The sequence below is a fragment of the Empidonax traillii genome, unplaced genomic scaffold, assembly GCF_003031625.1.
Source record: "Empidonax traillii isolate 1590-97213 ecotype Southwest subspecies unplaced genomic scaffold, ASM303162v1 scaffold893:size250192, whole genome shotgun sequence".
Classification (NCBI taxonomy): domain Eukaryota; kingdom Metazoa; phylum Chordata; class Aves; order Passeriformes; family Tyrannidae; genus Empidonax; species Empidonax traillii.
In genome coordinates this window covers 1,901-11,633 of record NW_020956086.1, presented here as the reverse complement: position 1 = coordinate 11,633, position 9,733 = coordinate 1,901, and the positions used below count along the sequence as shown (strand labels likewise).

General features: G+C 47.3%; 2 protein-coding genes across 2 annotated transcripts in view; one reads left to right on the top strand and one right to left on the bottom strand.

The window, feature by feature from the left end:
* The window catches only part of LOC114067304 (potassium channel subfamily K member 16-like), a 13,709-nt gene extending 8,724 nt beyond the window's left edge, over positions 1-4,985 (bottom strand). Inside the window, exons 1-2 of the mRNA XM_027902628.1 lie at positions 2,639-4,985; positions 531-651 (exon numbers count right to left, since the gene is read on the bottom strand). Coding sequence (XP_027758429.1) covers positions 531-651; positions 2,639-2,992 — 475 coding nt within the window. The 5' untranslated portion in view covers positions 2,993-4,985. The remainder of the gene's footprint in view (positions 1-530; positions 652-2,638) is intronic.
* Positions 4,986-7,872: 2,887 nt separating this feature from the next.
* LOC114067302 (inositol 1,4,5-trisphosphate receptor-interacting protein-like 1) overlaps positions 7,873-9,733 on the top strand; it is a 2,446-nt gene continuing 585 nt past the window's right edge. The window contains exons 1-2 of the mRNA XM_027902625.1: positions 7,873-7,905; positions 8,212-9,666. Of these exons, the coding sequence (XP_027758426.1) occupies positions 8,215-9,666 (1,452 nt within the window). The 5' untranslated portion in view covers positions 7,873-7,905; positions 8,212-8,214. The remainder of the gene's footprint in view (positions 7,906-8,211; positions 9,667-9,733) is intronic.

Sequence of the window (9,733 nt, the reverse complement as noted above, 5' to 3'; positions counted from 1 at the left end):
GGGAGGGAGGCCTCAGCTTCACTCTGCAAAAACATAGATTTGACTTCCCCTGCATGAGAGTGTGAAGCAGGTGCCAACAGAATGGATTTTGTGCTTAAGCTTGGCAGGCCTGCACTTTTTGGGATGCATACTTGAGAGAAAGGGAGAAGCAGGTGGGAGCAGGCAGGTACTTCCTACCATATTTTTTTTTAATCCTTTACAGCACTCTCAGATTCAAAGCCTATTTGACCCTGGAATAAAGACCAGGAAAGTGATCTCCCACACACAGCAGAGCAAACATTTTAACAGATGGCTTAAAAGAAGAAACAAATGGAAAATAATATGAAAGGCCACTGCTATTGGACAAGCCAAAATAATGCATGAAGAGCTGTGCAGTGGTAAAGATTAGGTCCATGGCTGCTTACTGTCAGTTACAATGAAAGGCTGGAGATTTTATCCTAGAAAGTATTACCCATTCATGTCCTAATAACCAGAGGTAATAAGCATCACTCATGCACGGAGCACACATAAATGAAAAGCATTAGACCTACCTATTGTGGAGACAACTGTGCCTGCAAAGAAGAAGGAGTTACTGAAATCCCAGTTGGTCTCTTCAAACTGTGATTCATTTCCAACAGGGTATACTCCATTTTGAATGGCTTCAGTCAGGTTCTGGGAAAGAAGGCAAAGTTTGGTGTCATCACGACTGCTTTTCTGAAGTGCTTGCTGCAAGAATACTACAGGTATATCCAACTACTGCTCCTTTCCTGTGAATACCATTCACCTGACTGTGGTGATCCTCTACACTACTCACACCTTCACCTCCAAGGTTGGGTAGCAGTTAGCTGGTGGTTTTCAGTGTTCATCTTCTGCCCTGTTTATGCTGACTGCCTTAGTGGGTGTTAGGAGAACTTTTAGTGCTTTTTCTTTCAGTGGGATCAAGGACCTTGATACTTTTCGGCTGAGTACTTTGGGAAAAAAATTATCCTAGATCCAAAATAGATGGCTAGGATGTGGCAGAGCTAGACTAAGGGATGGGATGGCTGGTTGCTGGATTTGGATTCACCCTTGAGGTGGCAGTGGTGGATCCAGGATCTGATCACCATTGCACTTTGAGCAGTGACTCTGATCCATCCCAGGGGTGCCTCGGGGACTTGTGGCAGGGTACACATGACATGCACCCAAAATTTAATTTAAAGGCTGTATTCTGGTTAGTGTTACAGAATAACCTTCAGAGAAAGTCCACTGATTTGCAAAGCCTGACGTATAGACTCTTCTCCAAACTGCACGCATGAACACACATGCACATATTTACGAAGTGGCCTTTGAGGTGAGGTTAGAGGAACATCTGTCAGAGACAGTTTGGAATGAGTTGAGACTGCCCTGCCATAGGGGGCTTGATTAGATGTGTCTTCCAAGCCTCTCAAGCCCTGTCATCTATCACTTGAAACATTTTCAGACTCTTCTTTCCCTTGTTTTTAATTCTAAGTGCTGTTAGTTTATTTAAGTTAAAATAATAATAATAATAATAATTGCCTTTAGCAAACAGAGACGATTGGACTGGACATCTGGAAGGCAGGATGGTCTGTACAGAAAAAGCTAAGATAAAATCCAAGGCACAGCCCTGCCAGAGGCAGGACACAAGCTGGAATAAACTGCACCATCAAATTCTTTCTCCCTGCTTACTCTCTCACTATCCTTTTAGCTGGTGTTCCAAAAAATCAGGGCTAAAAAAATCATTCCATATCCCTTGCACAAAGATTTCTTTGTCTTGAAAAGCTCATCTTTTTTTTTTTTTTTCTCCTCCCCTACCCATAAAAAACAATCAAGGTGAAGAGAATGCATGTGTAGGTGAAAAGGGTGCTGAATTGCTGGTTGTGTTATTAAAAATACCAGTTCTTCCCCACCTTTCATTATTTTGCAAACAGGCCCATTAAGATCTCCATTCGTTTCCCTTCCAACAGGGCTTGCACTCCTGCATTGATTTTCTCCTGCAGGGTAGCAGATTTTCTGATTTTCTCCTGCAGTGTAGCAGATAGAGCTAGGAAATACCGATGGTGAAGAGACAACTGTACTTATTCTCAGCTTTCCGTGCTGTGACCAGAAACGCTTTCCCCCTGACCAGGCTACCTGTTTCACTTCTACAGCATCCTCAGAAAGTAAACCCTGACTGCGCCACTCTCCCGGTAGTAATTTGGGCTTCTTTTTTTTCCCCTCCAGTCAGACCTTGCCTTATTGTTCCTCGGTGCTACCAGTGACACTTGTTGTAAGTGGAAGCCACAGCTATTCATTTCAGACAGCCTTATTTTTCCTACCCTTCCACCCATTGTGTATGAGCACAGCCACACTGAGAGCCGAATCAACAGGAGGCAAGAACTACACCCCCCCCTCCAAAAAAAAAAAAAAAAAAAAAAAGGAAAAAAAGGACATTGCAGGATGGGGACTGTTAATAGCTACCACAGACAAGGTTTTGTCCAGCTACACAAGCTGTATTGACCTTCAGAGCAACCTGCTCAGACTGGAGAGGGGCTTGGTAAAAGCATCCAAGTGACGACATCAGGAGAGCAGTGAAGGTCAACCTGTGTAGCAGGGCTGAGTAGGAAGCAACACGTAATGAGAAAACAGCGGGGAGAAAGGACTTCCACAGGGCTCCACTTACCCTCATGAACTGCTCCATCTCCACCACCGTGAGCTGCCTGAAGCTCTGCAGAAAAGCCTCCTTCATCTGGGCAGCTGCCATTTTCTCCCGCTTCTCCGCAGTCCTCTCCAGCGCCTGGAACACGGCGGCACCCACCAGCAGGTACACAAAGTAGCCAGCCACCAGCAGACCTGTCTGCAGCTTGCCACTGCACATGGCCTTCAGTGGGACACAGCGAGGGATGGGGGAGCGAAAGGTGGCGATTAGTAAATCCCTCGCACTCCTGGGAAGCCTCCCCCGGGCAGGAAGAGCCCTCCCAGCTCTGGTTTCCGCTGGGATCCTGTGCTGACAGGGACAGCGAGCTGCCAAATACATTCATTGGGAAGTTGGGAAAGGAAAAAAAAAAACACAAACAAACCAAAACACAACCAACCCAAGAAAAAACTTTCCATTCTCTGGGCTGCATGCTGTTTAGGGATTTCCTCTTGTCTGTGAAACTCTCCCTTGCTGAATTCTCAGGAAAAGTGGGTCAGGATGTGAGGAGCTGGCAGGTGGCCATCTCCTGCTCAAGAGGCTCTGGGGACAGGTGAGGATTGTCTTTAAACGGTCCACAGGGGAGTTTGCTTGGAAAAACATGATTTACCCTCCTGTGTCTCCTGCTGAGTCCAGGAACTGGACTCCAGGGCAAGCCTCGATGATCCCAGAAGCCTCTTCTTGCCCTGTGTTTAGAGGCAGCTTCAGGAAATGCAGCTGGACTGTTCTTGTCCACTTGGCCTTACTTGTCCACTTCAAAGTGTCAGAGCTTGTTCCCATCAGCTTCAAGGAGAATGGTTTGGGTGCCATTGAGAAGAATTTGTAGGGTGGCAGGGGGAAATCCTTGAATGAAGATGTTGACTTGTGAACATACAGCAGATAGATCTGAGCTTGGCAGCACCATGGACATTGTTAACCCTCAGATTAACTTTCTTGACTTTAGATTTTCCGGAATTTTCCTTTTGTTTTGTGCACAATTTCTTTGTTATTTCAGCAGATGCTCTACGTTAATCATGAGAAAACACTGAAGCAAATCAGCCTTCGAAGAAGCATTTAATATGTTCCACCTAATCTTCTCTTCAAGTTTTTGTGTTTTTATTGAGTTCAAAAATACAAGAAGAGGCAGAGGCTCAGGGATTAGTTTTGCAGAACTGGTGTAAACAAGAAGAGGCACATAGCTTCACTCTGTCAGGTGCAGGTTGTCCTTTCACACATAAAGCTGTTTGACCTCAGAGGAAAACAGGAAGACTATGAATGAAGGTAAGTATCTTTCCAAACCCTTAAACGTTTGAGGACTTTCCTTAGAAGTTACTGGAAAAGGGTTTGTAGAAACAGGATGTGTCGTTCTTCCTTTCACTTCTTTTGAAGTTATAACAAAGGTGTGCTTCTTACTCAGATTTAAATTATTTCTATAAAAATAAAGGCACCTGTGGTTCACCATTTTGTGTCTCTCAGACTCCCAGCCCTGTGAGATAAGAGAAATCCCTTTACATGTACAAATGCAGCATTTCTTCATCTGCACAACAGACACAAAGATAATACAAGTGGGTTATTTCCTCAGTTCATCTGAGGGGAAAAATGGATGAAAAAGCCATGAAAGTCATGGAAGATTGTGAGACTTTGATATTGATTGCAGTTGTAGTGGTTTGATCAGGTGGGTAAGTGCCAAGAAACCTCACCTTTTCCATGCTGTCTCCTCTGAACTGTATACTAAGCTGGGTTTTCCTCTAGCCCTATCTTCAAGATAGCAGGTTTGCTATTTGTGCATGCATCTTCAGAAGCCCTTGATTGCCAGTCTGAAGATTGGTGACCTTTGTTTTTCTCTAGCTCTGGAACAGGGAATACACATCACCTTATTCCAGTCTATGTCTTCGAATGAAGAATCTTCAATAACCTGCCTGCGAATCTGCAATAACCACTACAGATTCTTCTGATATGAGAGGTGTGTCCCATCACACAGCATCTTGTTCATACTTGGGTTGACACTTGCACGGGGAAAGAGGGAGGGAAAGCACAGTTCACTACTGGGATTATTGCAAATAAGCTGCTTTGGAGAAGAAAATGAAGAAGGAACTCCTGGTCACTCAGTGGAATTCTTCACCTGAAGCAATTCCTCATTAAAGGAAGAATAATTTCCATTAGTTGTGACTGCTCCTCTCCTTACTTTGCCTAGACTAAAAACTACAAAACATGGTCTTGGTGGAGGCTGAAAAAGCTGTGCCACTTGTTGTAGTTATTGAATGTCACTGGGCTGAGACAGCACACCATCATTGACTCCATTCCACCCCAGGGGTCTGGATACGGGGTTAGCCTGACACCAACTCACCCCAATTATGGAAACTGAGCACTTCCCAAGTGCTGGGCGCTGCTGTTGGAACAACATCCTCCTCCGAGGGCTGATGCTGGCACTCACACCTGCTTCATAAGCAGAGTGATAACTTGTTCAGAGAGCTGGGAAGGCAAATGGGGACAGTGTATCTGGTGAACCAGCCACCATTACCTTTGTGCACTGTGAGATCATGAATACATCCCACCTAGGTGCAAGTTATCAAAGAAATCGTAAAAGTCATAGAATGGTTTCGGTTGGAAGGGACCTTAAAAATCATATAGTTCCAAACCGCCTGCTCTGGGCAGGGAGGCCACCGAGTACATCAGGTGGGTCCATGCTCAGGGCCCCATCCAACCAGACCTTGAACACTGCCAGGGAAGTTAATACAACCCTACTAGTTAATCAAAACAAATCAGTGGTGGGAACAGCTTTTATCTCATGATCCCCAGTACTTCAGACCATGCAGTGAGGGCTGGCAGCTCCCTCAGGCCCGGGAGCTGAGTGTGCTGACGCCACAGTCTGTCTGTCCCACTGCCCCCATCCAGGGAGCAGGGCAGGCCTGGAGACCCTCGGCAGGTTCAGTCACCCCCTGCAGGGTGATCATGGGGCATGTTCATGGTGATGAGACAGGATGAGTTCAGGCTGGGAAGTCATCTTGCAGCTCAGAGTCACATGCAGGGATGGCCAGGAAGGGCTTAGGGAGCGAGCCAGGCAGGGGTGTTGTTGTGCTGGTGGGCTTGGCTCATTGGGACTGAGCCATTGGTTCCAAACTATACAATTCCCTTTCATTAATTAGTCTTTTATTCTCTATTGGTTTTTAATTTCTCTCTGTTCATGCTAATTAGGTCCATGCTTTTAGTATGTTTTTCCCTCGGTAGGGATTTTCCTACATATATACTGAGTTTTTGTTAGTTTTTCCTTTATTTTCTGGTTTCTGCAGAATGTCCATGTGGTCCATAAATTCTGCACTCCTTGTATCCGATTTCAACAATACATCTTTCTTTTCCCAGGCTTTGCTTATTGAAGCCTATCAAGGTTAGTTTATCAAAAGGTAAAGTTTCAGTAATTTTCCAAATTTTCTCACAATTTCAGCTTACATTAAACTCTGCTGAATTCTAGCTAAAAGTGGTTTAAGGCCTGACACACTACTTATTAACAACTAATTAAAAGGTTAACTAAAACCATTAAAAATTTGGAAAAGTGATATCAATTCCACATGCATTATTTACCCAGTCCATTGCAGGGAAACCCACATAGTGAGATCCGGTGGTAATGGAGGGCAGGGAGCATTTCCTGCCTGTGACATGATGTGCTGGGGCAGAGTTTTCTTACACTCAGTCCTGCTCTCACTCCTTTAGACTCCAATCATATCCACAGTTTGGCCATTTCCTTTTTCTACATATGGCATTAGCTGTCTTGCTGCATCCTTATGCATTCCGTGTCCTTAAGCAGATTATAGCCTGAAATTAATTCCAGTTTAATGGAAAATGTTATCAGTTTCCACGGAAATGACTTCCCACGTGATCGTGGTTGTACCTCCTGTTGTGCTTAGGGCTAAAACCATAAGATGATCTGTATTTTTTACACTTTCTTACAGATCTATAAATACCTATTACTCATAACTGGTCAGAACATTCAGTCTTCAAATGTGGAATTTTGGTTTTTATACTGTGATCTTATGCCAGACTATTAAACACTTAGGCTAAAGCTGTATTCAACAGAGATCCTCATACTTCCTTTTTATTATTTTAGGTCTGCAAAGCCAAGTTCCTGCGGATAGCTATCTGCTGTCAAGGAAATGGGCTGATATCCATGAGTGAAGAAAATCCTGAAGCTAGTCACTTGCCTTTGCTAGCTGGTTGATATTGAGATAAGAGCTCTGGTGTTTAGGAGGTAAGGGCTGCTGTGCCAGACAGCCCAGCATGGAGAATTACCCAAGTGATCTGGGAGTCCTGGCCCACAGCGTTGGCCAGAGCGATCAGTTGAGCCCAGGAAGAAGGGAGGGGTATGGTAAAGATATTTTTAGATTTGAGTTTATTTTTCATTATCCCACTCTGATTTGTTTGGTAGAAAATTAGATATGTTTCCCCAAGTTGAGCCTGAGTGATCTCCCTGTCCTTGTCTCAACCCACAATTCTTTGGTCCTGATTTTTTCTCCCTGTCCTGCCAAGGTCAACACACCACAAGCACTGAGTACCCGTGCCTGCATTCCTCACTAAAATGAGGTACAGCCACTCAACAGAGGAAGCATTTGCTCAAACACACTATTTATTGGCATTTTCGCACAGGGTGAAGCTCCCAGAGGGATTGGACTCTCTCAAAAAGGGCAGGCAGTGTACATGGGTGGTAATAGGAGTCTCTGGTTCCAGGGTCTTTGCCACTGACTCTTCAGCTGCCTCGGCTCTGACTCTCAGAGGAAATGCGTTTGCTGTAGAGGAAATGTTCAGCAACAATTATCACAGCTGAGAGAGCACTGTCTTCTCCACGTCCTGCATGCTAAGGCCTGTGGCACCTGCTCCCCAGGGAGCCAAGGGTAGGTGGATACTCCTCCCAAACAATAGGGAAGGTACAGAGGCCCCTCAGGAGTACCTCTCACTTGGACCCACCACAACCAGATCTCCCACCAAGAATTGTGCCAGAAGAAGAGCTTCTGAAGCTACAGCTATAACATTTCTAGAAGTTTCTGACAGAAGTCACACCTGTAATCCTTTAGCTACTTGACCTCCGAGTTGGGTCTGTATTCTGTAGGTGTAACCAAATTGGTTGCCTGGGGCCATTATGAGTGGATGAGCTGGGGTGGGGATGAAGGGCTGGGCTGGCCTGGCTGTGATCTGACTCTTGTGACATCACAGGTGCCGTGTCACAATGGGGGCAGCTCTAGATGGCCCCAGCGGGTAACACTGCTCCAGTATAGCCTGGACAATTGGTGAGTACACACGCTGGGCCGAGGCTGGGCTGCACAAGGGCCAGGGCAGAAACTCTGTCCCTGGGGATGGATTCTCACTCTCTGTGCAGGGGCAATCCCTCACCAGAACACCTTGGGCTTGCAATGGTGCTGCTGCTGCTGGTGGGGCAGTGGGAGAATCCTTGCTGAATGCAAGCCACCCTGGGTCCCTCTCCTTCCTGCCCTCACATTCCTGCAGCTCCCATCCCTACTCCCCATATCTCCTTGTCCTTTGATTTCTCCCTTCCTTTCATCCACACTCAACTCCTTCTCTCTCTCCTCATGTAGGCCATGGCTGTCAAAATGTTTCTTCTCGTGCTTTTGCAAACCCTCATCCAGTACCCACAGCTGGCGGGTGATGGGCTGGATGAGGCCACCCGTGTGCGCATGGAGCTGCGCACCAAGTTCCTGAACAGGGAGATGACTCGGCTGCTGCAGGAGCTGGAGCAGAGCAGCCTGGAGCGCACTGTCAGGGCCTGGGGAGCCCTGCTCTGGGCTGTCTTGCAGCACTGGAACTTCTGTGCTCTGATTGTTGGCCTGGGCCTTCATGTGGCACTGTGTATTATATGCCTGAGAAGTAGCTTCCAGCCAGACAACAACGGCGAAGAGCAGGAGCAGGAAGGAGGTGGTGATGGTGGTGGAAATGAAGGGGAGGAAAATCATGATGCCATTGTGCTGGAAGACAACAATGAGGATGCAAATGAAGAAGAAGACCAGGATATAGAAGAAGAAGATAATATTGACAACATCCTGAGATGGATTATAAAGCGGCAAATACCGTGGCGTGTTCTGGACCTGAAGGAAGGGAGCGAGGTAGCAACTTTCCTGATGGACAACTTCTCCCTTGTGTTTGGACACATCTTGTCCAACAGTTCCTACCCAATGCTGCAACGAGCCATTGGGGTGGGCAGTGCCTTTGAAGGGTGGAGTCCCCGGGAGGAGGATGTCGTGTACAGCGTCCTTGTCCCCCTCACTCCTCCCCCGGGGCACATCTTTCATCTGGAGATGGACACTTCAGGCCAGTTGCCTGGGAGGAACTTCTACATCCGCGTGGAGCCGGTGTGCACCTGCAGGAGGGAGCAACAGGACGAGAACGTGCTGTGCTTCCTCCACCACCCAGAGGAAGAGCAGAGGAGGAATGAGGAGCCCAACTTCCTAAACACCCTCTGCTCTGGCTCCTACCTAGATGTGGAGAAAACTGCCCGCTGGTTCTACCAGCTGGTGAGAGCAGCCTGGCTGGCTTTGCCTCATTCACACACTTGGCACTTAGTGCTGCTGCCCTCCAGCCGCTCCTGCAAATTCAAGGTGAGCAGAGGCCAAGAGAGCCTGATGGTTGAGGTGCTGTTTGGGGTGCAAGAAGGCAATTCAGACATCTATGTGAGCAGCCAGCCCACAGAGGCCCTCTTCACCCCAAGCACAATGTGGCCGGAGACCTACGCCGTGGCAGAGATGAAGTTCTTCAGGCACATTGCCCGGCAGGCTCCACGGGACAGCTGGCACCTCAAATGCCTGCAGTTCTTGGCCCGTGCTCTGCTGGGCTTTGGCTTCTCCACCTACACCCTGAAGACCATTGTGATGCACCTCCTGAACATCGTACCCATGTCACGCTGGCGCATGACGCATTTCCTGCGGCGAGTGGGTGATGCCCTGCAGTACCTGCACGGCTCCCTGGAGGAGAAACGCCTGGACCACTTTGTTGTGGGCAACCAGAAATTTCCTGAGGAGATTATCTTGCCTCCGGATGTCAAAGCTGCTGAGCCACTCAACCTCTTCCATCGGCTGGCAGTGGATCCCATTGCCCACACCCAGG